The 26,922-nt window shown below is 39.0% G+C and overlaps 2 protein-coding genes across 3 annotated transcripts in view; both read left to right on the top strand.

The window, feature by feature from the left end:
- Positions 1-24,204, top strand: part of LOC131255705 (nudix hydrolase 2-like) — a 32,322-nt gene extending 8,118 nt beyond the window's left edge. Inside the window, exons 2-9 of one of the 2 annotated variants that reach the window (XM_058256504.1) lie at positions 11,867-12,075; positions 12,773-12,838; positions 18,515-18,652; positions 18,953-19,030; positions 19,141-19,191; positions 19,300-19,358; positions 22,381-22,489; positions 23,858-24,204. In XM_058256504.1, coding sequence (XP_058112487.1) covers positions 11,867-12,075; positions 12,773-12,838; positions 18,515-18,652; positions 18,953-19,030; positions 19,141-19,191; positions 19,300-19,358; positions 22,381-22,489; positions 23,858-24,079 — 932 coding nt within the window. In that variant the 3' untranslated portion in view covers positions 24,080-24,204. The remainder of the gene's footprint in view (positions 1-11,866; positions 12,076-12,772; positions 12,839-18,514; positions 18,653-18,952; positions 19,031-19,140; positions 19,192-19,299; positions 19,359-22,380; positions 22,490-23,857) is intronic. The other variant, XM_058256505.1, reaches the window with a different exon arrangement.
- A 1,587-nt stretch (positions 24,205-25,791) lies between these two features.
- On the top strand, positions 25,792-26,163 carry LOC131255150 (uncharacterized). The gene has a single exon (XM_058255847.1). It carries the CDS (start codon positions 25,792-25,794, stop codon positions 26,161-26,163), a length of 372 nt encoding a protein of 123 aa, XP_058111830.1.
- The last annotated feature ends 759 nt before the right edge of the window (positions 26,164-26,922 follow it).

The raw sequence follows: 26,922 nt of genomic DNA, 5'->3' as shown, positions 1-26,922 counted from the left end.
ATTTCCTACTAAATCCTTTTGTAGGAGTGGGGCACACCGTGATGTTTGTGAGAAATCTACTCCATCCATCAGTTTTGTGAGATTATTTTAAGACTTGAGGCAAAAATTGAGCAGGATCCAAGACTCAAGTGGGCCGCACTAAAGAAAAAGGTGGGTAGGGAAATTCCTCCGTTGAAACCTTCCTGGGTCGACAGTGATGTTTACATTCCATCCATACCGTTCATTACGTCATCCCTACTGGGATGAATTGAAAACCCAAATATTAGACTGATTCAAAACCTATGGCCCCACGAATATTTCAACTATGGACCTTTAATCCTCACATTTTCGGCCTACTTGAGTCTTGGATCCGGCTCATTCTTGGCCCTATGTCTTAAAATGTGTTCAAAAAATGGATGGATGGAGTGGATTTCTCACAAACATCACGGTGGACCCTACCTAAGTTTCCAGCGCATGAACTTCATGTGGACGAGCGTCCCACGAAATCGGATTGCGTACTGAGTTACTCAGTGCGCTTTTATCGTACTGAGTAAACTCAGTTGGGCCCACTGTGAATGTATGTGGTTTATCCACACCGTCCATCCATTTTTACTGCTAATTTTAGGGGTTTATACCAAAATTGATGTAAATCCAAAGTTCAAGTGGACCATTACACAGGAAACAGTGTGAAATAATGATTTCCATCTTTGAAACCTTCCTAAGGTCCAAAGTAATTTTTATTTGTCATCCAACTTGTTCATAAGATCACAAAGACATGGATGAAGAGAAACCACAAACATCAGCTTGATCCAAAACTTCTTTGGCCTCCAAAAAATTTTCAATGGTAGAGGTTCAATCAAAATGTTTCCTGTGGTGTGGTCCAATTGAGATTTTAATTTGCTTCATTTTTGGAATCAAGCCATAAAATTATCTTTTAACATGGATTAGCGGAGTGGATAAAATAAAAAAATAACAGTGGACCCCACAAGTTTACTCAGTACGCTAAGGGTACTGAGTTACTCAGTACGCAATCCACTTCCGTCGTCCACGCCGTACAAACAATTGAAAGCAGATCAGAGTTACATGGCCCCACCAATAATGTATTTATTATATCCACACCGTTCATCCATTTGGAGAGATCATTTTAGATCGTGAACCCAAAAATAAATGACATCCAAACCTTAATTGGACCACACCACAAATAGCAGTGAGGACAATGATTCTCACCGTTATAGCATTCGTAGGTCCACCATAACGTTAGCTTTCCATCCAATCTGTTCATGAGGTCACAAAGACCTTGATGAATAGGAAAAACAAATATCATACGATCCAAAACTTTTGCAACCCCAAAAGGGTTTCAATGGTGGACGTTCAATATCCAGCTGCTTTTTTCCAGTGTGGTCCACTTGATCCTTGGATCTATCTTATTTTTCTAATAAAGCCTTACGACGAGCTCGCCAAATGGAAGAACGGTTTGGATATAATATATACCTCATGATGGGACCCACATAACTTGGTGACGTCAACACAATCGGTGACGTGCGAGGCACCGTCTGTCCGCCTCCTTTGAATAAGGGCTCGGGGCCCTTTTTTTCGAAGCAGAGAGGGTTCCGGCGTTCCGGAACCCTAAAATCTTTCCCAAGGGCTGATGATTTCGGGGATTTCGACGGATTTTGCGTCCAAATCTCTCTAAATCAGAGGCTTCTATTCAAATGGCCCATCAAACACAGCTTCCGATCAGGGCGATCTTCTTTACAGGTACCGAAATCTACCGTTGAAAGTTTTTTTTTTTTTTTCATTTTTTTTTTCATTTTTTTCGGATAATGACGTTATCCCAGGTGCGATATCGACGATAATATCGGCCGATATCTGAAGTTTTGGATTTTCAGTATCTTCTGGGGGTTATCGGAGGAGTTTCGTCTCGCTAGGGTCCGATACCGATAATATCGGCCGATATATCGACCGATAATATCGGCCGATATCGATATTTCGAACACTGGGTAAGAGAAGCATTGGGCTATGTTGGTAGGCTTTTGGGTGTAGCATTTGGCGACATTGATGATGACTATATTGCCTTGTTCAAGTTGGTGGCCGAGAGAGGTTTGAAGGTGATAGTGGACGGGATTCCGATGGCTGGTCACTCTGTTGAGAAGAATCTCAACGAGGAGTTACAAAGCCTGGGTGTCAATCGCATAGGTCTTCTATAAGCATTTTCGCACTAGCAGTGTAAAGGGAGAGGGGCCGCCATGGTATCCCAATGAAGGTTCTCTCATGAAATGTGAGGGAGTTGAGATGTCTCCAAAAACGCTCCCAGGTTAGAGATATGTGTCCGTTCCAAAGCTAAGTTGGTTGTTTTGTAGGAAACTAATATGCAATTAGTTAATTGAGGTATTGTTACCTCCCCGTGGCTTCGTAAGAACAGAGATTGGTTGGCTTTGGATTCATTTAGTTCGGCAAGAGGGATCCTTCTGATGTGGGATACCTCTTGCAGAACGATTGAAGATGGTTGGGGCTCTTCTCCATTAATGTTTGTTCAGAGAGGTTAGCACGGGCTTCAAATGGGTCTTTTTGGGTGTGTATGGCCCTCCAGAGCCTCCAATCGATCTTCTTTCTGGCTTGAACTCTCTGCAGTCTTTAATAGGTGGAATCATCCCTGGTTGGTAGGCGAAGATTTTAATGTGATTCGTTTCTCTTATGAGCGATCTAATGGTTCCAGAATTACTTCTTCTGAAGGTTTTTTAAGTGGGTGAGTGATCGTGGGATGATGGATCATCCAATGGGGGGAGTTAAGTATACCTGGTCAAACAGCAGGACCACTCCTGTGATGTCCCTCCTTGACAGATTCCTCATTTCTTATAATTGGATCAACCATTTTTCCTTTGCTCATTAGAGGGGTTTTGCCCAAACCAATCTCTGACCACTGCCCCATCATCTTAGAAATCGAGGAGCCGAATTGGGGCTCAAAGCCGTTTAGATTTGAATTGGCGTGGTTGGAGTTTGAGGGCTTCAAGGATCTGGTCATTGTTAAGATTGAAGGGAGACCGGGGTTCATTCTCTTTAAGAAGTTCCAAATGCTCAAATCCAAATTGAAAACTTAGCATAAGGAGCTCTTTGGTTCCAGGGAAGTTGAGATCTCTTCCTTACTCTCGACCATTCGGGAATTGGATGTTAAGGAAGAGGTTGATATCCTGTTTGATGAAGATAGATCCCTAAGATTCAAGTTTTTTTCTGATTATTGTGCTAGATTAAAGGAAGAAGAAATCAAATGGAGATGACGCTCCCTGGCGTTGTGGGTAAAAGAGGGGGATAAAAATACAAAATTCTTCCATAATTATGCCAATGCTAGATCTCAAATTAACTCCATAGCTTCCCTTGAAATTGATAATGTTCTGGTGACTGGTAAGTCTGTTATTTGTAACTCCATGTTCCATTTTACACTCAACTCCTAATGGTTGATGGGGTGTCTAGACCTAGGTTAGATAATATGTCCTTCCAAAGCATATTGGAAGAAGACACCTCTATACTTGAGAGACCAGTAGACCTTCAAGTAGTGAAATCTGCTATTTGGGAACTCAACAATGAAAAGGCTCCAGGCTTCAGTGGTTACCCCATCACTTTCTTCAAAGCTTTCTGGGAATTAATCAATGCTGATCTCTTTGCTTTCATCCCAGAGTTGTTTGAAAACAAAACACTATCAATTAAGATGGGAAGCACTTCCCTGGCTCTCATTCCTAAGTTGGAAGGAGCCCAAAACCTCAAGGATTTTCGTCCTATCAGTCTGGTTGGGCCCCCTTACAAAATCCTCTCCAAAATCCTGGCCAATCGTCTAAGATAGGTTATAGCCAAAGGTGGTTTCCCCTTTCCAATATGCTTTTGTCAAGGGTAGGCAGATCCTTGACACGGTGCTTATTTCTAATGAATGCCTTGACTCGTGTGCTAGGGAGAAAAGATTGGGAATTTTGTGTACACTTGTTATCCAAAAGGCTTATCACCAGGTTGATTGGTCATTTTTGGATTACATGCTTCAAAGAATGGGGTTTGGATCCACTTGGAAGCCTCGAGAGGACTCCGTTAGGGGGACCCCCACTCCCCCTTTTTGTTTGTGTTAATGATGAAAGCCCTCAGTGGAATGCTATCCAGAGGCTAGGAAATGGGGCTTTTTAGAGGATTTCCCATTAGAAAATTTCCCTATCCTTTGAACCATTTGTATTTTGCTGATGACTCTCTTTTGTTTTGTGATGCAGATGAAACCATGATTACCTTCCTAAGTATGTCTATTTGCTAGTTCCAAGTCGACTTGGGCCTCAAGATTAATATGGCTAAATCAGAGCTGATAGGAATCAACTTACCTCATGAGGTTTGTGCTTCCTTTGCTGATTCCTTTGGGTGTAAGGTTGGTTCCCTCCCTACTCTGTAACTGGGGCTATCATTGTGTATAGGTAAGCCTCCTCTATTCTTATGGGATAGTATCCCAGAAAGGATGTAAAGAAAGTTGTTGTCTTGGATGCTAAATGTTCTATCTGCTGGGGGTAGAATCAACTTGATTAAGGCCTCCCTTTCCAGCATGCCCATTTACTTCTTATCGCTTTTTCATTGTCTTAAATCTGTGATTTCTAAGATCGATAGCATGCGTAGGAGGTTTCTGTGGCAAGGGTGTAGTGACTCACACAAATTCCCTCTACTTACATGGGAGGAGGTCCGCACCCTTTACAATCAAGGGGGAGCCAACGTAAAAAATCTTGAGATTGTTAACAAAGCCCTTCTCTGTAAGTGGCCGTGGCGATTTGGGACTGAATGCGACAATCTCTGGAGGCAAATTATCGCTGCAAAATATGGTCCCTCTACCTTTGGTTGGAGTACTAAGGAATCCTCGATGTACAAATCCTCCTTTGTTTGGGAGAATATAGCAAAACTTTTCGATTCCTTCCGTGATAATATTCGTTTCTCCCTCGGGGATGGGAATAGAATCAAATTCTGGTTAGATCTTTGGTGTGGATCCACCTCTTTGACAACGACGTTCCCCTCTTTGTTCTCTTTATGCCAAAACCAAAATATCCCGGTCAAAGACTGCTTCTTTCCTGTTGGATCGGGAGGAGGTTGGATCCCTCCCTTTAGAAGGAATCTCAATGACGAGGAGATTGAAGACCTTATTTTGCTTCTTACTATCTTGCAGGATTTCTGCTCTAACCCTTTGCTAGTGGACTCAATCGTGTGGAAGTGATCCAACTTAGGAATCTTCTCGGTTAAGTCCTGCTACAACCATTTGTCGGCTTCCTCTTTCTCTTCCGTCTATTTTCACACATGAGTTGTTTGGTCCTATCACCTATGGCATCCCTTTGAAGGTGGCGGCGCGTTCGGATGGCTCGCTGGAAGAAACAGGATCCTCACTGTCGATAACCTATGCAAAAAAGGAATGATCCTGCCTAACATTTGTAGCCTGTACCTCAAGAATGAAGAGACAGTGGACCATCTTTTTATCCACTGTCCTTTTATTTCAGACATTTGGTGGAGCGTCTTTTGTTTGGCAGGTGTATCTTGGGCAATGCCATCCAAAGTAGATCCCCTTTTTCACTCCTAGCACGCGGAGGACTGAGGGAAATTTGGTAGAAGTGGCAGATTTTGTTGCTTGCTTTCTTTTGGGCGGTTTGGGCGGAGAGAAATAATTGAGTCTTCAGGAATCTGTCTTCTGGGCTATGGACCTAAAACCTCTTGCTTTTAAACTATTTCCCAAAATCTGCCCATAGTTTTCACCGTTAGGCATTGCACAGCTCGCTGTTAGTTACGTATATGAATAGATTTTTATATTTTCGTATTAATGAAACTGCCCTCCCACTGCCGCACTTGCAATCTCCCCTCTTCAATACACGATCACGTGCCAACCTAACCCTGACCACACGTGGAGCCCATTTGATGTTTATGACAAATCCACCCCGTTCATCTGTTTCTCCAACTCATTTTATGACATGAACCCAAAAATGAGATGGATCCAAAGCTCAACGTATGCTCCAAGATGGACCCAATCCATTTCAATGGTAGGTGTTTAATCCCATTGTTTCCTATTGTGTAGCCCCCTGGATATTGGTATCCCCCTTGTTTTGGGCCCATGGCATAAAATGAGCAGAGAAAACAGATGGACAAGGCGGATTTGTCATAAACATTCCATGCCCCGCAAATGTTTCAACGGTGGGTGTACAATCCCCATTATTTCATGTTCGTTGTCCCACTTGAGCTTTGGATTGGCCTCATTTTTGCGCCATGCCCTAAAATGAGATGAAAAATCCAGTGGACAGAATGGATTTATCACAAACACAATGGTGGGCCCCACTTACGGTCAACCAACTCTCACCCTTGCTAGAATTTCCTCTGAACATCTGAATGGCACATTGATTGACGTGATTGTCATGCTAACCTAACCTCAACCATATGTGGGGCCCACCTTGATGTTTTTTAGAAATCCCCCCCGTCCATCTGTTTTCTAGCTCATTTTAAGGCATCAGCAAAAAAATGAGCCACATCCATAGTTCAAAGTGGGCCCCTTAATGGCCCCAATATGTTTCAACTGTTGGTGTTCAATCCCACAGTTTCCTATTGTGTGGGCCACTTGAGCTTTGGATCTGCGTCATTTTTGGCCCATGCCCTAAAATGATCTGGAAACACAAATGGACAGGGTAGATTTGTCACAAACGATCTGTGAGCCCATGAATGTTTCAATGGTAGGCGTTCAATCCTCGCTTTTTCTGTTCGTTTGGCTCACTTGATCTTTGAATCAGCCTCATTTTTGGGTGCATGTCCTAAAATGATATGGAAAATCCAATGGATGGAGTGGATTTGTCACAAACATCATGGTGGCTCCACCTAATGGGGGAACCCCCTGTTTGAACTTTAAAATGTCCAAAACCTCTCTAGAAAACTTTATTGACGCTTGATTGCTGTGCCAACCTAACCCCGACCATGCAGGGCCGTTGTGAGAAATCCACACCATCCATTTGTTTTGCTAGCTCACTTTAGGGCATGGGCCCAAAAATGAGAGAGATCCAATGCTCGAAGTGAGCCCCATGATGGCCCCAAAATGTTTTAACAATGAGCGTTCAATCCCACTATTCCCTTACGTGTTGCCCTTGATGTTGGCCTCATTTTTGGGCCCATGCCATAAAATGAGTTGTCAAAACTGATGGACCAGGTGAATTTCTCACAAGCATCCCATGCCCCATGATTTTTTCAATTGTGGACGTTCAATCCCCACCGTTCTTGTCCTGTGGTCCAGTTGAACTTTGGATCTGCTTCATTTTTGGTCATCAACAGTGCATGGCAGCAACCATGAGATGATTGGTATAGAGAATTGTACAAAATGGGTATGAAGATGGCATGCATGACACTTTCGGCTCCCACTTGTGAATATGTAGAAGCAACGGACTCAAGTCCTAGTGAGTGAAATTTCCTATTATTATCCATCCATGATTAAATCAACCATTTGGACGGGTTGGATTATCCAACAACCATGATATGTATACAGTTTGATAAGTGCATGTGTGTAGACCAATACACTCCACCAAGCACCTAAATCCACTTCCCTCATTCTTTACTGTGCCTATAGCTAGGCGTTAGTTGCCTTGCCTACGGACGATGGAAGCGGATTGCTTCCAGCCCTTGCCTGTCTCTAGCAAGGAACAGTAAGATCTGTGTGGGGGACACCGTGAATGTTTCAATGGTGGTTGTCATTATCCCACTGTTTCCTTTGGTGTGACCCAGATATGCTTCAATTTTGGGCTCATGCCCTAAAATGATCTGGTAAAACGAATGGACATCATGGATAAGCCACATCATCATGGACCCCACCTATCCTCATGCATTTGTAGGCAGTGACATTCATGGAATTAAACCAGCTGGAATGGGGAAGAAAGGGAGGGTAGTGCCGTCATTTGGCAAAGGTAAAAAAATTATAAGGATCGGATGGTAATATCTGTGGTCAACAGGGGTAAGAGGGACTTTTATGCAATTAACAGCTCTACTCGTTAAGAATCTGTTAGCGGAGGCAGCTGTGGGACGTATTTGAAATGGGCAATCCGGTTGTGGGAAATAGTTTAAAAGCAAGAGGTTTTTGGTCCATAGCTTAAAAGGCAAGTGGTCATATGGAAAAATCCCCCCCCCAATAAAAAAAAAAAAAAAAAACACGCTGCACTCTATATACTCAGTTTTAGTTCGACTAATTTTAAATGCTTTAGATTCTAAATCATCTCTTCATAGATCTAGCCTTGTGTTTATGCCCTCCCTCCCTCGTCTTGTTAATCAAAACTATGTCATCCGCAAACAACATACACCATTGGATCTCTTCCTACAAATGCCTTGTTAACTTCTGTGATTTAAGTACCAATATCATTATCAACGCATGTATTGCACCATTGGGATATGGAAACATATCGGTATCGGATGAGAAATATTGTATGTATTGCAAAATGTATCGCTGATTTTGAGAAACATTGGGAAATTGGTTGAATTTTTTAAGGAAACTTCAAGGAATGTTAAAAAGACATTATTACACTTAGAACTCGAAGAGATTACAAAAAACAGGTGCACACAATAAGTTTCCATTGTATAGGGTCCTAAACTATCCGCTATCAGACATAAGTAATGCAATTATATTCAAAATTAAATATATCTGAAAGTATGTGCATAATAATATTCAATTATAAATGTACGGTGCATTTATTTTATAAAGTATATTTTTGAATTATTTTTATAATTAAAAAAATAAATTTATTTTTGAAAATAAATGAGTGTGGCTGATGTTGTGATCAGCATATCCTCATAAATACATAAATATTAGGAATAAATAACATCTGGTCAATGTATTTTTATTTATTTATTTATTTATTTTTGATAATTTTAAAAGGTTCTGTCAATCTGTAAATTAACCTCCAAGCACTTTGACATGATTTTACCTCACTCCGTTCCATCAATCTGTAAATCAACCTCCATGCACTATGACATGATTTTTCCTACACTTTAATTGTAAGTTGAATGGGTGATATCAGAATTTTTTTGGATTTTACTGAATTTTTTTTTAAAAATAGAAGTCAAAATCCATTATTGAGCATGTAAAACATGCAAAATTATGGATTGCTAACTTCATTCTACATATTCTAAGAAATTTAAACAAGAAAAATAGTTTAAATTGGTAAGAAACTCACCAATTGGTTTTCCGGTACCACATGCTCTCTGATTTTGATTTCTGCACCAAAATTCCATTTTCTCTCCAAACAAATGAAAGGATTGATCAAAATCTCCTTAAGAACGTAATCCCAACAAAAAAATTTAGGGAAAATATTTTTTTGGGCCAATTTTCCTCTATTTTTTTCCCCCCAAGGGGACTGATGCAAGTGTAATATCATCGATATGTATCACATGTACCGACAATATTAGGCAATATATAATTGCGATATTTTGAATATATTGCAAATGTATTGAAATATTGTCAATACATCGTGATATATTGCGATATTTTGACCGACATGGGGGAGTTTCAACTTTCCCCTTGTTTTTTTTTTTTAAAAGGTCCAACTCCCTGCCCACCGTTTTGAATCAACACTGTCTGATACCGATAGTATCGGCCGATACTATCACTATTTAAAACATAGGTTAACTCTTCCGTAATTTATGCGAAAAGTTATGGGCTCAATGCTGATACCTGGTGCATGCATATAGTAATTGGGAACCCACTTGTCTCTCCACTAGTGGCCCTCACATTTGTAACTGCTCCCTCACACTTATCTTTAATTATTTCAATATGTCCTCTTGAAACTCCCTTCCTTAACACCCACTAGATTAACTCTCTTATGAGTTGGGACCCTATCGTATGATTTTGTTAAGTCGATAAAGACCACGTGGAGATCCTTCCTCCTCTCTCTGTATTTCTCCATCAATTGTCTAAGTAGGAAAATAGCTTCAGTTGTAGACTTTCTTGGCATGAAATCTAACTGGTTTTCTGATATATTCATCTCATACCTTAATCTTTGCTCAATTGCTCTCTCAAAGTTCCATAGTAGGGCTCATTAAATTTAATCCCACGGTAGTTAGTGCAGCTGTTTATGTTAGTATGAACTCACACTAATTAACTAATTCCAATAATGTGAAGCGGCCTCTAAATATACGATGAAGATAAAAAGGGTTTTTGTTGTGATAAACATCTGTTTCCAGGATCCTAATCTGATGGTTATGAGTTAGGAGATAAAATTAGAATTTTTTTTCCTCATAACCCGTGGGCAATTGAAGATGGGGTGCACTAGGTGATGGGTCAGCAGTGAACAAACATTACATGTATCCACTGTTTTAAATATCGACGATATTGGCCGATATATCCCACGATATATCTTGTATCCCACCAGTGCGATACGAAACATACAAGTAGTGTGATATATCCCACATGTTTGATCTAGTAAGCATTTTCGAATTTCGATGCTCTTATTTTCTGTAAATCATGTTAAATTAGTGTCAAATTGTTACAAATTCATGATTTTTCATGTTCTCCATGAAAAATCAGAGCTTGATTTTGAGATTTGGAGGAGATGGGCTGACTAGCAAAAAATTGAAAAAAAATCAAAATTTCTCAATTTCTTGCAAATCGTTTGCAATCTTTGTGTTCAAACATCACATCAAACATGTCTGTAACCTAATCTAGTGATTTTTCTTTTGCTTTTGAATGTATTACTTGTGTTTTCACACATCTTCTTACATTTATAAATTATATGAATAAACATTGACTATACTTGCATTAATTCAGTTAGACAATGCATAGATTAGGACCCAATACAAAGAAAACCTATTATGTGTACTTCTTTTTTATAATGTTTTGATTTATAAGTGTGTATTGATGTCTTTTTTAACAATTACTGAAGTTTTATCGAAAAATTCAACCAATTTCCCAATGTTTCCCCATGTTTCCAACAACAACGATACATTACACGATACAACCGATATAACCCTTGTGATAACCAATACGTATCTGTGTCCCAAGAATGTGATACGTAACACGATACTGATATTTTAAACACTGCGTGTATCTAATAATGATGGTTGTAGTTGTACCGTTAGCAAATGATTTGGAAAGGCCATTTCCCATATATACAAATCCATACATATGCATGCATGCACACATGCATAGGCACACACATATATATGTACATACTACATACATGCATACATAAGACGTAATACATACGAGCGTATACATACATACATACATACATACATGTAGAGGGATGGCCTACCGGCTGCGATGATGATGATGATGATATGCAGAGGGTAGGAGGGAAAGAAAGGGAATGCCACCCACGAACCGCTTGGTAACTTGCATACATGCCAGCCCTGGACAGGCAGATTTCAAAATTTCAAGGGTTTTCAAAATCTGTTTCCTGCCAAAGTCTCTCTACACCTCTCTTTGCATGGCTAATATGCATGGAAAGTTACCATGCAGTAAGTGAACCTTAGTTGCACAGTCCTTCTAAATAGGTACCGCTTACATTTCGAATCACTCTTCATCCTCGCACTCCTGCTCCTGCTTTTGCTTTGTTGCTATTTATACTTGCCAACATCATGAAACAGATGCTTCCCTGCTCCCACACCCAAATTTTTTGCTGCTTCACTTCATGCTTCATGCAACGATATGGTGAGTGTTCCTCACATGCACATACATCACAGACAGAGATCTGAAATATGGAGTGTTTGTCAGATAATTGGTTAAAGTCCTGCAGTATTTATTTATTTATTTTGTTATTTAAAACGATATAAGATTGGCAGCGGTTTTATGACTTTGTTCGATGGAAGGTGCACTTTGAAACCAACTGAGAATTTGTGGCAATACTATCTGGAATCTGGGCCTTTTGTTCCTCAGGTTTCAGGGTCAGAGCTGTGACTTTTGCTATCATGTCCATGTCAACCTCAGCAAGTCCAGTTGCGGTGCCAGATAAAGGGGAGGCAGTCCAACTGCTTATTGGGGTTGATGATGCCTATGGGGGCGTCACTGTTGACATGAAGATAGCTATGGATCCTGCAACCTTTCTTTCCTCGCTAAGAGCATCATTATTGCAATGGAAGCAACAGGTGATAGCTTGATCTGTAGGCCATTGTTCTTATTACTGGAAAGTTTCTTTTTTCCCCTTTAGAGTAATATATATTGGTTACATTATTCAACTTCCAAAAGTTACACCATCTAGTAGAACTGATGAGTGCTAATTTTTGTTGGAGTTCATTAGTTATAAACTTGTAACTAAGCACTTTCCTGTGATTGGTTTGTGCTATTTAGAAAATGCTTTATACATGTTGGAAAACAACTTAAATAATTATGTCTCTTTGGTTCTCCATGAGCCTTGGTGATTTGAAAGTTTGAGTTGGTAGAAGGCTGTAGATGATGCACTGACATAGTTATGATGTATTTCTTGTGTTGAAATGGTGTTATCTACTATTTATCTTGCTAATTTTTTGCCAATCGTAAGAGAGCTAAACAAATTGTAGCCATTTTTTAGAGACTTATCTGATTGATTTAGTGAAGTCGAATTTAGTGTCAAGCATTTTCTATGGTGTGTATCGCTTTTTCTTTAAACTTTGTTTTTACTGACCATCTATCTTATTCCCAACTTGTCTTCTTGCGCTAATGATGGATGTGCCAGGGTTTAGCATCTTTAGCAGACATCATGCAATTGCAACCGTTATAATCCATAAATAAAACCTTTATCTCTTTCTATCTGTTACTGTTGGTTAGCTTTGTTGATTTTTTTTATTTGATTTAATTTTTCTATAGGGGAAGAAAGGCGTTTGGATCAAGTTGCCCATTGAGCTCGTAAATCTTGTTCAACCTGCAGTTGAGGTATTTATTTTTCTTGTGTTCATGTTTTTATATACCTGATGCAGGACGTGTGATGCAGGAGATTATTAACGGATTAATCAAAGTAAGTCAAATATAATAACATGCCATTCTACCATGATTAAAAGAGTACCAAATAGAGAATACAATTCAAATTTACGTTAGATCACAATTCCACACTAGTATAAACCATATAAGCATGAAAATCTAATGCCCAATGAGAGATTGGAACTCTCACATTAGCATAGGTATTGTTCTAATTCAATGGGTAGATTTGCACAATTCTAAGGTTAGGATTTCATGGTGTTTCGGGAATTTTAGGGAAAATGAGAGAGTTAGGGTTTAGGAATTAAGGATTTAGGGTTTTGTAAGGAATTGGGGGATTAAGGTTTCATAAGGAATTGAAGATTAGGGTTTTAGGCTAGGGTTTATAAGATAGAAAGTTGGATTGAAGAAGGGGAAGAAAATGGAGGGAAGACCATACGGTCGTACGATCCTATTCATATGTGTGGGGCTGGTTGTGATGGGTTGGGTTTGGTGGAGTGAGGGGTAGGAAAAGATGGATTTAGGTAATGGGTTTAAATTTCGAAGAAACGGGTAAATGGACTTAGGTTTGTAGAAGAGAAGTGGAAGAGAAGAAGGTGAGTAAAAAAAATACCTTTAGAAGAGAAAAGATAGAGATGAAGAGAATAACTAGACTTCACACCTTTGGATTTACACCAATAGTTTGTTTTTAGAAGAGAATCTAAAATCTCACAGGAGGAGCCTTTTCAATCAAAAGAGTTAATTTTCATTCCATCAATTAAAACACACCTCACATGTCCCATGATGCAATAAATTGAAAATAACTCATCCTAAACTATAAATAACTATAAATAACATAAAATTAGCTAATCCTAATACTAATGATCAAAGTGATCCAGGATCACAATGATCCAACTGCCTGATCAAAAAGTCCACTCGATCCAATGGTCTAATCATCGTATCCTCACGATCCAACGGTCAAAACACCTTATATAAGTAGCCCACATGCATCTTCGTATGTAAGATGCACGATCATGCATGTGGGGTCTTCAAGTCCTTAGTGCAGCCCAACCTCATCGAGCCAAAGTGAAGGTTGAGCCGATCTCCTCCTCTCTTTTGATATACTCTAAATGGTTGAATGTCCTCATCAATACCTACTGCACACAATGTCCTAATCATTGTTGAAGGGCAAGAGGCTAAGGTAATCAAGTGGGCTTCTTGTGGTGTTGAACCATGGGGCTTTCATTTTATTTTCAACGAAATTAGGGCTATTCCTCTAGATTAAACATTTCGTCTGTTCATGTAAGGTGAGATCCAAATGACAGTGCAAACACCACATACTTGTATTTTGGGAACTCAATCTCCTCCTTTTAATTTAATTTTATTCATTGCTTGCTAAAAAAAATAGTTTTATCAATTGTTTAGTTTATCGTGCTGCTGATTCTAAAGATAGAGTCCCACCTAATCGGGAATGGCTTTATGAATCCTGTTTCACCAAGAGTTCCTCAGACCCTGCCCTTGGTAAGTGGAGAAGCTTTCATATCTTCTCACTAGTTTAGGCCAAGGGGAGGCTAAGAACGGGAAGCCAAATCTCTGTTGGTAAATGAAAAAGGAAGGCCTTTTATTCGATTTAGAGAAATCAATATTCAAAACTCAATTCAAAAAAATAAATGGAGAATAGGAATCGATGGATTCAAATGAGTGGGAGAGAGAACCATATTCCAAACCTCGCCCCAGGGTGCTCAATGTTTTCTTCTCATGATCATGTCGCTGACAGCTTGCCAATATATGTAATAATAGAAGTAAAGAAGGATAAGAACATCGGGAATACGATAAAAGCTTGCTTCTTGGCAGCCCCCCGTGCATATTCTTACATCCCTCCCTGACCCAAAGAATAAGAGTGTCGATACCTGAGGCTAATAAGACGAGCGAGCCCAAGACCAAGGCCGAGCTGAGAAAGGCGGAAAATTTTGCGATGAAATACCACCCACCAATAGATAGAGACAAATGGGAATAGTCCACAAAATGCCAATACCACGTGGCTGCTTCAATGCCAATGTGATGTTGCTTGGTTAGATGACCAAGATATTGGTGAATACTGCATATGATTGAGAAAAGAGTACCTTTCATCAGATCAGATGAAAACCATGAAATTGGGTATTGTGAACCAATGAACTACCTACAATTAGCTCTTTAGCTTAGACTTGAGTCTTATTAATATCTTGATAAAGCGACATAGCCCATTGGAAATATGGAATCTGCTCCCCATTTTAGGTTAAGCTATCCTTAATCTTGGAAAGCATGTTGATATCCATGTTATCTGTATATGATTAAGAGTCTAGGTGGTGTTGAAGCTGGCTCATTTATGTTCGTCGTCTTAGAGCTATGAGTTAGAACAATGTTCACCAACTCTTCCATAGTTGATAAAGCTTTTGAATTTGAGTTTGAGTTTCATTGTTACATTAAATAAAAGTGTTTTGTCCCCTCTCCAAGGAAGCATTGCCGAGTGAGCGATCAATGTCTCTCTCCAGGCTGTTCGCATATGGGCAAAGTTGTGTTGCAATTGGTAGTCATGAACAACTGTACGTGTCCATGGTTTGTAAACATAGGGTGGCTAGAAAACCAACAATCTAAGTTTTCTTAAACAAAAGGGTTTGAGTTATTATTATTATTATTATTATTATTATTATTTAAAAGCAAAAAGGAAAAAAGAAAGAATCCAATTTTTGAGGTCTCGAACTTGAAAATCCAGGCAAGGTCCATTTTAGTGGGGAAGGAACAAGTTAAGCACCCTTCCCATCCATGTAGGTATGGTCTCTACTTTGTTGACAAGTGAAATTCTTAAAGAGGAATTTTTGTGAGGTGTAATATGATGTTGGCTTAAAATTAGAAATGATAAAGAGAATATGGAGGATTAGAACTAAGCATATATAGAGATAGAAGGTAATATAATTCAAACAAAATTATGGTGGATTGGCCACCAGAGCTCTCTCTTCGAATGTTCTTGATCTCCTACTTTAGAAGCTCTTAATCTCCTTCATACGCTCTTCATCTCTTTATTCATATACCCTTTATCCCCTTGTTCAAATGATCTTAATCGCATTATGAGGGTCTTGTCTTGCTCAGTGAGTCTCCTTCATAGAATTTAGATACAACAAGAGATCAAGGGAATCCCCTTCCTTCTTGGAGGTTACCAAAGCTGGTTCACACAGTTGAAGGGCCAATCCGTATTCTGTAGCCTATCAAGATGAAGGAATTATTAGATTCTCTAGTTTAGGATCCATTCTACCTTGCTCTTACATTTTTTTTTTCCTGACTTCCTATGGATTTTCTAGAAGTTCTGATTGAATTTTGCTTAGGGATGGGTTAGGTTCTTAGAAGGTGGGTTCCCATGGCTGTCTACAAGGAATTCATTATCAAGGCCCTTCTCTTGGGGGAGAAAGGGTCTCAATTTATAGAGGTTGGGGGTGGTAGATTTGCAATCTAAGAGAATTTGATGGTTTTTAAGGAAATGAGGTTTCTAGGGTGTGTGGCGACTAGCAAGCATGGTGTGCCGTAAAGGCCGTTACGGGGCCATAAGGGTCGTTACGTAAAGGTAACGATGGCAACCATTACACGGTCGTAACGATTGTAACAACTGTCATGGAAAAAATAACTTGTAACTGCTGTTATCGGCCCATTACAACCCCTGTAAAGGCTGTAACAACACCGTAATGGTTTGTTACGGGACAAATATAGGTTTTTTGGATTTTTTTTTTTTTAAAATAAAAAAGTGACCATAATGGCCGTTACGGGGGCCGTAACAACCTATATGACCCATATCGTAAAGGTAACAGTGGTGGCCGTTATGGCCATCGTTACCGTTACGGAATACCTTGCTAGCAAGTGACAAGATCTAGGTCAATAATTGATAGGTATCAAGGCAAATGGAGCAATAAAGGTCTCTATTTATAGAGGTTGGGAGTGGTAGATTGGCAATTTGAGAGAATTTGATATGTTTCTAAAGGATAGGAAGTTTTTGGGACGTGTGGTGAGTGACAAGCCCTAGATTGTTAGTTGGGAGGTATGTAGGAAAATGGAAGGAGGTTGAAGTGTAATTAAAGATGGCAGAAAGCTTCTAGGAAGTTTAGACACTTGTCAAAATCTCATGGCTTTAGAGGGTGAATTGAATTTCACATGCTATAAGGGTTGTTAGGGGATTGTTTTGGAAATAAATGATGGGATAGGGTCTAACTAAGAACGCTAGGGGTTGGTCGTATTTGGATCAAATGTTCAATGAAAAATGGATTTTGGGTTTTGGATTTCCATGCAAGCGCGAAATTGTAATTTTGAGTAGTTTCCTTGAACGAAAATCAGCTTGGATGCTATTAGGATTTTCAACTGGGTCTTAGTGTTCAGGCATCAGATTGGGTGATCTTTGGCTTGCTTGAAAACTGGTTTTAGGTTGTAATCCCAGGGGATGAAGATATGGCTTTGGAAGTTGGGTCAACATTATGAACTCAAAGTTCAGCCCGGTGGACGTTCTGGTAATTTAATTGTATCTTGGTGCTTGGAGACTGTATTAACCTAGATTTGAGCTTATTGGAAAGGTCACTCAAAGGGCTACACAATAGGCTAGGGGATCTTGAAAATTTGGGTTTGGAACTCGAGACCTGAAGGAAGAGTGCAGAGTAGTGACCACTCTGCATTGTGGAAATAGAATTTCCATGCTCCAGAGAGATGTCTCAAAAATAACTCTGGGAACATGGAAAAAGTATTTGTGTCCCAGAGAGGTCCCTACAAAATTAGTGGTGTGGGCCCCAGACGTGGGTTGGGCTGGGTCCCACACCTCTAAGTCTTCTCTAGGTCAGTTGCTTAAGTTTTCTCTAGGGCAGTTGCTTAAGTTTATTGACAGGTTTAGGGGAAAATTGGTTTCAGGTTAGGGGGAATTTAGCTACATTCCTGCAAAATTCGAAGCAAGAACATGACCTGCATTGGAGATTGACCAGTATAAATGGCCGGGATCACCTACACTGGGTGGGGTCTTTATATACTGTCACTTGAGTAAGTAATTGGCTCATTGTATGGGACTTGGATGCCTTCAGTTGATAACAGGCCTTGTTCCAGTGTCATATTACTAGCTCTTGACGGCTTCAAAGAACTTGGAAATGTTCATATAGAATCTTCAATATCTGGCATGTCATATTTAAGCCATCTGAGACTATTAACTCATGGCTGGAGTTGAGTTTTCTTATCAATATATTGATTCGATATTGTTACTTGGGGATATGATGATAGACTAGACTACACTTGTGGACTATGATACCCAGATGCTTCAGAATGGGAAAAGAATCTGTATTCATTGTCTGATATAGTGATACTACTGTTTTTGTATGTAAATCTGTACTCATGGTGTATCCATGCTGCATCTGTGATGTCTCTATTGTATTTGGATATTGTAGCATTTGGATAGGGTCTCTAGTTCCTGTCTTGCGAGATGCCATTATCAAAATTTTGCTGGGTCGACTTTAAAGCATGCACATTGGATGAGGATCTCTCGCTCTCCCTCTTAACTTTTTTGCTGTTTCTCTAATTCATTTGTTAAGGTAGATGGATATTTTGTGTATTTCTTTTGCTCCGTTTTTGTACAACTTATACAGTTATACCAATTTGCAGGAGGGATTTTGGTACCACCATGCGGAACCAAATTACTTGATGCTCGCCTATTGGATCCCTGATACTGTTCATACTCTCCCTATAAATGCCACACACAGAGTGGGCATAGGTGCTTTCGTGATGAATGACAAAGGAGAGGTAAACATATTTATGTTACTACGACCATAAATAATTCTGTCCACCTTTAAACTTCAAACTGAGTACGAAGTAGGCATTTGGATCTTTGCTTCTTCTGTATCAATTAACCTTCTTTCTTTTTCTTTTTCTTTTTATCCTGCCATGGGTTAAGTAGAAGATTTTCTCGTTTCTTAAATATGCGTTTTTTGTAAGTTTTGTAGCTTATCTGGAGTTCCATGATGTCTTGGTATGTTTTCAATGTCGGTGAACTTTTTGTGATGGCTCAGTAGTTTTGAATCTTCAAATTCCATTGTTCGGTAGGTGCTGGTAGTCCAGGAAAACAGTGGCCATTTCAGGGGAACAGATGTGTGGAAGTTTCCTACTGGAGTCATTGATGAGGTAGATCTATGATATGTCTGCTTGAAAGTTAAGGATTTATTATTATTATTAATTTAAATCACTTAAAATGCAGATGTTCCTTCACCGCACATCATTTCTTTTCTCTACAGGGGGAGGATATTGCTGCTGGGGCAGTAAGGGAAGTCAAAGAGGAGACAGGAGTAAGTGATTTATGTGGCATCTAAAATTTCAACTTTCTCAGCAATTGACATAATTTGAAGCTTTTATAAACCTGTGCAGATGGTTACTAAGGTTTTATAATGTGACAGATTGACACAGAATTTGTGGAAATACTTGCATTCAGGTTTGCGACTAATCCCAAAATATTGTATGCATTCAACCCAGAGGATAATTGTTTATTACTTTTTATTCGTTCTGTGGGTTATATTCATATTATCCAAACCCAAAAGCAAAGCCTTTCTTTGCTTGAACATATTTCTGTCCTTTTCCAAGTTCTGCTGTCACGGCATGTCATGATGTAACTTTTTAGACATGACATCTCTGAAAAGTTGTTTCTCTACCATTTAGAACAAAAAGCCATGTATGTTATGAACTTATTCATTAACCTTTATTTGTTAACCAAGTTGTAAGAATGATCTAATTTTCAAATCTGTTGTTGTGGCACAATGAGGCATATATGGGTTGTAATGACATTTGAAAAGTTTCTAGTCATACAAAATAGAATATGAGAAAGGGTGTTATCATAGTTCTCTTGACCCATCTCCATACGGTCACATGGTGGTATGTTGATAGACACCCCCCCCCCCCCCCTTTGCGCCCTTTCCGTCTTTTCTATTTCCCCCTTTTTTCGACACCTTCGGATTGTCCCTCCTAGCTACTACGACCCTATAGGAAATGGAGCTCTCTCCCTTACTCTTGACAGAATCCCTGGGTTCTCCTCGAGCTTCTGTGACCTCCCTAGCCGACCTTGCCTCTGTAAGTTCTTGGGCTTTCTTCTCGGCATTGCTCTCCCCCTCCCTGTTTCTAAGTTGGGGGCCAAAATGAGGCCTCTACACCATGAGCTTTTTCCCCTCGAAGCTTTCTCCCTGTAGCATCTTCACTGCTCGAGCTAACTCCTCCGCCAAGCTCATACGGACGAAAGCAAGGCCCCAATAAAGCTGGCATGAATCTATCTGTGGGCAACATCACTGCTCCCGAACACATTAGTGAAATTAATTTGTAGCCAATCCTTTGGAAAACCTTCAACATAGAGGGTTGGATACTTTGATACGTTCCTCTTCACTACCTACTAACATTCCCACACCACCCTCCCCCTTTCTGATTCTAACAGGGCCACCCTTCTGCAACTTTCTCGGAAGAAAATCGCTTCCCAAACCCCTCGCACTTGTTCATTTTTGTCGTCACTCCATTTCATGTTAACCAGATGAGTTATACAAAAGACTAGGGCTGTTTTCTATACTTTTTAGGTGTTGAAGCAACAAGATCTAAGGTAGGCATAAATTTACCACAATGAAAATATCCGATTGATTTCTTGGTTGAGACTCGTCTTCTGGGAGCCAAACCAATTGAAATTCCTATGGACCGAAATCAAAGGCTTAGTGTGGACCAGGGAGAGTTGATTGATGATCCAGGGAGATATCATCGACTTGTTGGAAAATTGATTTATTTAACAATCACTCGACTTGATATCATTTTTCATGTAATTGTGATTAGGTAGTTTATGCAAACTCCTTGTGTTCCTTATATGGAAGTCATGTTTTGTTTTCTCAGATACTTAAACAAAGTCATGGTATTCTATACAAGCGCAATGGTCTTCTTCATGTAGAGGGGTATTTAGATGCAGACTGGCTGGTTCTCCATATGACATGCAATCTACTATAGGCCAATGTTTTTAAATGGCATAAGCAATCCCTTGTAACTCAAGTGGGCTATGTGCTTATGCGATGGCACAACCCTTCAGAAAATTAAAGGAAAAGTGAAAAAATATATGAAAAATTATGTAAAAAGACTACAAGTGTAGAGAACTCTTTTTTGTTTTAATAGTTTTATTAGACTATTAAACTGTAACAAATCAATTAACAAATACTCAAATGAACGGATATACTAAAAAATTGAAAAAAAAAACAACATAAATTTTGTTGATGTCATTTTAAGAGAGAATAAGAGTAATAGAGTGTGAGAGAGAGTTAAGAGACTAGAAAGATTGTGTGTGAGTGAGAGTGAGTGAAACTTAAGCAAAAAATAAGTCCCAACCGTTCGGAGTTTATGCCATTGCATACTATTTATATGATGGCATAACTATATAACTATGGCTTATGCGGTTGCATACTTCTCTGTGTGACTGCATAAGCCCCAACAACACAATAACCATATATGCCACCATTGCATATGCGGTCCACTGGCCCAAAATGGCATAAGTGCTAATGCGATCGCATATGACAACATTGATTGTACCTTCGTAGGAGGCAACTTGGTTACATGGAGAAGTAAGAAACAAAGTGTGTTAGCCTATTAAAGTGCAGTGACAGAGTATAGGGTAATGGCTCATGCTACGAATGAGTTTGTTTGGTTGAAGAAGTTGATGAGTGAGTTGGGGTTTGTGGTTATGGTCCCATGAAGCTATATTGTGATAATCAAGCTACTACACATATTGCTAGTAATCCGGTTAATTATGAGATAACCAAGCACATCAAAGTTGATTGTGACTTCATCAGATAAAAAGTGAGTAAGGAAATTTGGTTGCCATTTGTCAAGTCTTAGGATCAATTGGTAGATGTGTTCACTAAGGATCTTGTTCGCACTCATTTGGATTGTCTCTTCATCAGGTTGGGTATTCATGCTATATATGGTCCATCTTGAGGGGGAGTGCATGTGTGGCCCACTTCACGTGAAGATTATGGTTTCTATTTTTTCATTTCATTATTCCTTTTGTTTAGTTTTAAGGTGATGTGTGCATAGAGTTTAAGCATATGGGCCTTGGTCATGGTATAACTTAAGTATGTCGAGTATTTTTATTTTTATTTTTACTTTCCCATATATTATGAAAGCCCTAATGTTAATAAGAGGAGAGAGGCTAGGGGCATCACCACCTTCTAATCCTTCTCTCTTTTCTCTTGCTTCTTCTTATATTCTCTTGCTTTCTCCTTCTCAATCCAACTCAAGGAACAACTTTGATGCTCTGTAACTTTACTACGAATTCCCTTGGTCATTGATTGAACATGGAAAGGATCAAATACTAATATTGTATTTGTTTTATTTTTGCTGCTCATTTCAATTCCTTGGTCAAGAAACTTATGTTCTTTCCTGGGCCTGATACATACATCCAATACTCTGCAGTTCCTCATGCCTCTTGATTTTGAATCCTATGCTACTTGTTGATTGACTTGCAGGCAAAGCCACAAGGCATTCTTTGGAAAGTCAGATATATTCTTTGTATGCATGTTACGTCCCCTCTCCTTCGACATTCAAAGGCAAGAGTTAGAAATCGAGGCAGCGCAGGTAATTCTTAGTCATTGATGGCTGATTGTTAAAATGTCACTTTGGAATTCAAGGAAAGATTGGAAAGCCATTCAAGTATGAAATGAAATAAGTGCTCTCAACTCTTATGAATGAACTAATTACCTACTCACTACTACCATGGTTTTAAATCTCCCTTATGTTGTGGCCGCCATATTATAAAGAAAGCTTTGACTAGCTCTGATGTTTATTTTTCTAACATATACTGTTTGTTCTACCCAAGGTATTCAATTACTGTAATGGTGGTCATAACAGCCACTGCCATTCCAGTTATGATACGGGCCGCAATGGCCATTACGGCCATTTCAAAAAAAAATAATAATAATAAAAATAAAAATAAATCTGTATTGGCCCTGTAACAGCCATTATGGGCCTTTTTTTCTGTAACAGTCATTATGGCCCTGTAATGCTTAATGGTTATCACTGTTACTGTTATGTAACCGATTTTGAAAACCTTGGTTCTATCTCATCCTAGACATGTGTTTGAAGAGTCTGATTAAACAAAAGTTTACTCTCAGGGATCTGGCTGCAGTTATAGAATGAACATGTATCTGATAGTGTACTAAATAGAAACTCTTTCAGTTCATATTATTTATGTTACAAGTAAAAAGAGAAAGCATAAAAAGTATAGAAAATGGAAAAAAGAAGAAGAAATGGCTTGAAAGAGACCCAAGTCAGCATGTTACTTACGCATGCATCTGCCAATCACACAGAGAATACCTCAAAAGCAAATAACAACTCACATTGTTTGCTCTGGTTGTCTATCCTTTAAAAGTGGTATAGAATTGTTGGTTTATTGATTGATTTTGAATACTCAAGAAGTGGAAGAAACTAATATGGTAATGCTCACTTGCCCTTTTTTTTGGTGAAACCCTGGTTGCATGTGCTAGCTAGCCAATTAACATACAGTTGTACCCATAGATTTTGGGACTGTAATGACTTGGCTGATCCTTGTGGTTCCAAGTCCCAAACTCACCTAGATATTCTGACTAGGCTTGTTGGGAACAGAATTGACATGAGAGTGAGTGGTTGCCTAAAGTTTATGCTTTTTTTAATGCGCAAAAGATTGTTGTGTTCCACTCTTAATTGTTTTTCTGCTCATTTGTGTTTATTTGTTAATTATGTTTAGTTTTGACTATATTTAAACTTCTATCACATCTTCATTCCTGTCTTCTCATAAAAAAGTGGCTCTGAAATTTCTGCCTTTCTATGATTCCATATACGCAAGTTCTAAAAGAAAGAAAAGATAAAGTCTGTATTTTTCCAACACATCCACCCTTGCTATATAACATGCTTGCAATGACTAAATGAAAAAAAAAAGATTATCGTGTGGGTGCTGTTTTTATGCAGTGGATGCCTTTTGAAGAATATTCAGCACAACCTATTGTCCAGAAATACGAGCTTTTGAAAAATATTGCTGACATTTGCTTAGTGAAGGCCTCGAAGAAAGGGTATGCTGGATTTTTGCCTGTCAGTGTAAAGTCGGGCTTCCCTGGTCAGCAAAGCCACTCTTACTTGTATTTGAATAGCAGGGATTTGAATCATCTATCAAGTTCTGGCAATGAGCCCTAGAAACTATTACTGGCTTTTGACATTATCTGTTTGTATTGTTTTCACATATTCTGTTTAATGTGTTACATGTTCTCTCTTCTCTATCCAATGAAACTAAGATGAATACATTAATTGTTTATTGTTAACCTGTCTGTTTCCTCTGGTGTTTTGACTTAATGTACGACGAGAACAGCATTTGCTTTTAGTTTAATGGCTAGTGGTAATGGTTCACCTCACGTCTCATCCGCCATGCATGTGGCATACATACATAAAAGCAATCTGGTGAGGGAATCATGGGCCCCATTGTGCATGAAGCTGAACCCAGTTTTGTACTAATCAAACAATCTTAATCATTTTTGATTTCACCTGTTGAATTTGGGCTGATGACAAATTTATTTTTCACTTTCTATTTGGTTGTCCAATTGAATGGGCAGGATCATTCTATATGTGCGATTTTCACCACCCTTAGTAGGCCCTTTGATTTGGCCCATCTGGATTGACATGAATATATGCCATGCACACTTGGGTGGGAAACCCCAACTTAAAGGTTGGTGGTGAACTGTCACCGTAGTCTCGTACTTGAGTAGAGAGGAAATGACAAAAAATGGAATGGCGTTTCCTAGTATTGATGGTGATGAAGTAACTCCTCACATTGCCTCTAGATTCCTCCATGTCCAACTTGGAAGTGATTTTTTTTTCCTATTAACTTGAAAATGATTTTTGCTCTTTGGTGATGCTCCCTCAACATGAACACTCAAGAAGGTAATTACCATTTGGTCCTTTACACTTTATCAAACTAAATTGCTGCAATTCAGTTAAATAGAGCACCCAAACGCAACACAAGATATGAATTTCTTGCACACTTTGTTCTATCTGGTTTTCTATATCAAGATTTTGTATTACGTTGGGCTTTGGGAACCTAACATGGAGTTCGATGATGAAATTGTAGATTCTATTTCACTTACAATAATTACACTGTTGTAGCTATTTTGATTTTGATTTTCTTTTGACTATTTCCAAATCTATTCCTATCCTGATTTGCATAAACCTGTTTTTCAATTGATCGAGGTGAAATAGCAGAAGTGTACTATTTTATTTCTATTAGTGGAAAATGGTGTATGCAAATCAATCAGGGTGGTCGTTGATATCGATTCCCTTCCTTTTTAGTCTTTGTTTTATCTATTACTAGATTTTGTTAGTGCAGTGAATGTGGTTTTCTGGCATTTGAAATTGCCAAGAAGCTTATACAGCTGTTTCTTCTAATAAGAACTGAAGGTTAAAAATGCTCTATACAGAACTCTGTTATTAGAAAGAAACTCATATGCAATTTACATCTATGCCATCACTCTAATTAGGAAAGGAAAAACAATTATTGCTTGAGAGGAAGTGTAGGAAATCCATGCACTTAAAGCTAGCCGTCAACATCCCACATTGAAAGTGATGAAAAAGTGAAACAGAAAAAGCAAAAAAATAAAATAAAAATACTAAATGACACGTGTCTGCCACGTGGTGTAGTGCATGTCCACATGCCAGCAAACCTAGAATTCGAATGAAAAGGTGAAAAATCCAATCCAATGCCTTCAGTTTTTGGTTTTCAACTGAGCCAGAGAGTCTTGTTTTCATTCCCATATAAAGTCAGTGACTTTTCATTCATCTTCCATTTCATACAACACCAAACTGCCTTCTCTCAGTCTCTCTCCCCTCAACTCTGTTTCTGGGTGGTCGGAACCAAGATGTCTCCAGCAACGTTTATGTCCCTAGCAGCACTTATGCTGTTGGTCTCCAACAGCATCTGCTTAGAGGAAGGGGGGAATTCTGATGATGGAACTCTCGCACCTACTGCTTGTCTTAACTGCTCTCTTTGTGAAAATCCCTGTGGGCCACTCACACCACCTCCACCATCATATCTGTCATTTGCAGCACCGCCTCCCCCACCAGCACCTGTTCAAGGCAATTGCCCACCATCTACTAGTGTTCAGTGCTGCCAGAATCCCCCTCCCAGACCTAATTACTTCCCTTACTACAACAATTCAGCTTCATCTCCTTTCTTTTCCTCTTTTCTCTTTTCTTTCCTCGGAGTTTTTATCTCTGGTGCTTTTTTCTAGTTCTAGATGTTTGCTTTGTTTTCAAATCTTGTTTTTATGCAGTCCAGACTGCTCTAAATTTAGGCAGAATTCTAATAAATGCTTGTTGATTTTATCATATCAGTTAGCAACATAGGTATTAATATCTTATATTCGGTAGCAATAGAAACTTATTTCTTTCTTTGCATCTTGCATGTGGTTGGATACTTCTATTATTGTGAGATTGTTCTTTTGCTATGATACCTATTGCTTTCTCCTTTCTGGGATGTCTTAGATTATATCAGTTCTTAATCACAGTTAAAAAACAACAAAAAACTTGAGTTGACTCGGTGTCTTGCTGGGCGAGGCAGACTCCTATAATATCTATTGCTTTATCCATTTTGTGATGTCTTAGATTCTACCAGTTCTTAATTGTAGTGCGAAAACCTGAAAACTTGACTCGATGTACAGCGAGGTCAGGTTGACTCGGTGACTTGACCAGACATTTTATAATTAAATTATAAATATTTGTAGTATATAAACATTTAAATTAGTCATCTTAAATGTAGAATATATAATATGGATTATATTCGTCCACTGCACTGCAGGTCTTGGTTCGAGTCACTCTCCTGAGCAGAGTTATAGTTGTTGTGAGCAATACATGATGGTTCACCGACATATGGAAAATGATGGAACTTTTCAACCGTACAAATCAAAGTTGTAGAGCAATCTAGGACATCCTAGTCGCTGACTCATCTGTGGATGCTGTAAGCCAAAGCCTACATTTGAGAAGATAGTAAC

The sequence above is a fragment of the Magnolia sinica genome, chromosome 9 (assembly GCF_029962835.1).
Source record: "Magnolia sinica isolate HGM2019 chromosome 9, MsV1, whole genome shotgun sequence".
Lineage (NCBI taxonomy): Eukaryota > Viridiplantae > Streptophyta > Magnoliopsida > Magnoliales > Magnoliaceae > Magnolia > Magnolia sinica.
The sequence above is the reverse complement of the archived record's forward strand: the minus strand, read 5'-3'. Positions and strand labels throughout refer to the sequence as shown.

Excerpts from the sequence above, each read along its gene's own strand:
- LOC131255150 (XM_058255847.1), top strand. The coding sequence starts at position 25,792 with ATGTCTCCAGCAACGTTTATGTCCCTAGCAGCACTTATGCTGTTGGTC.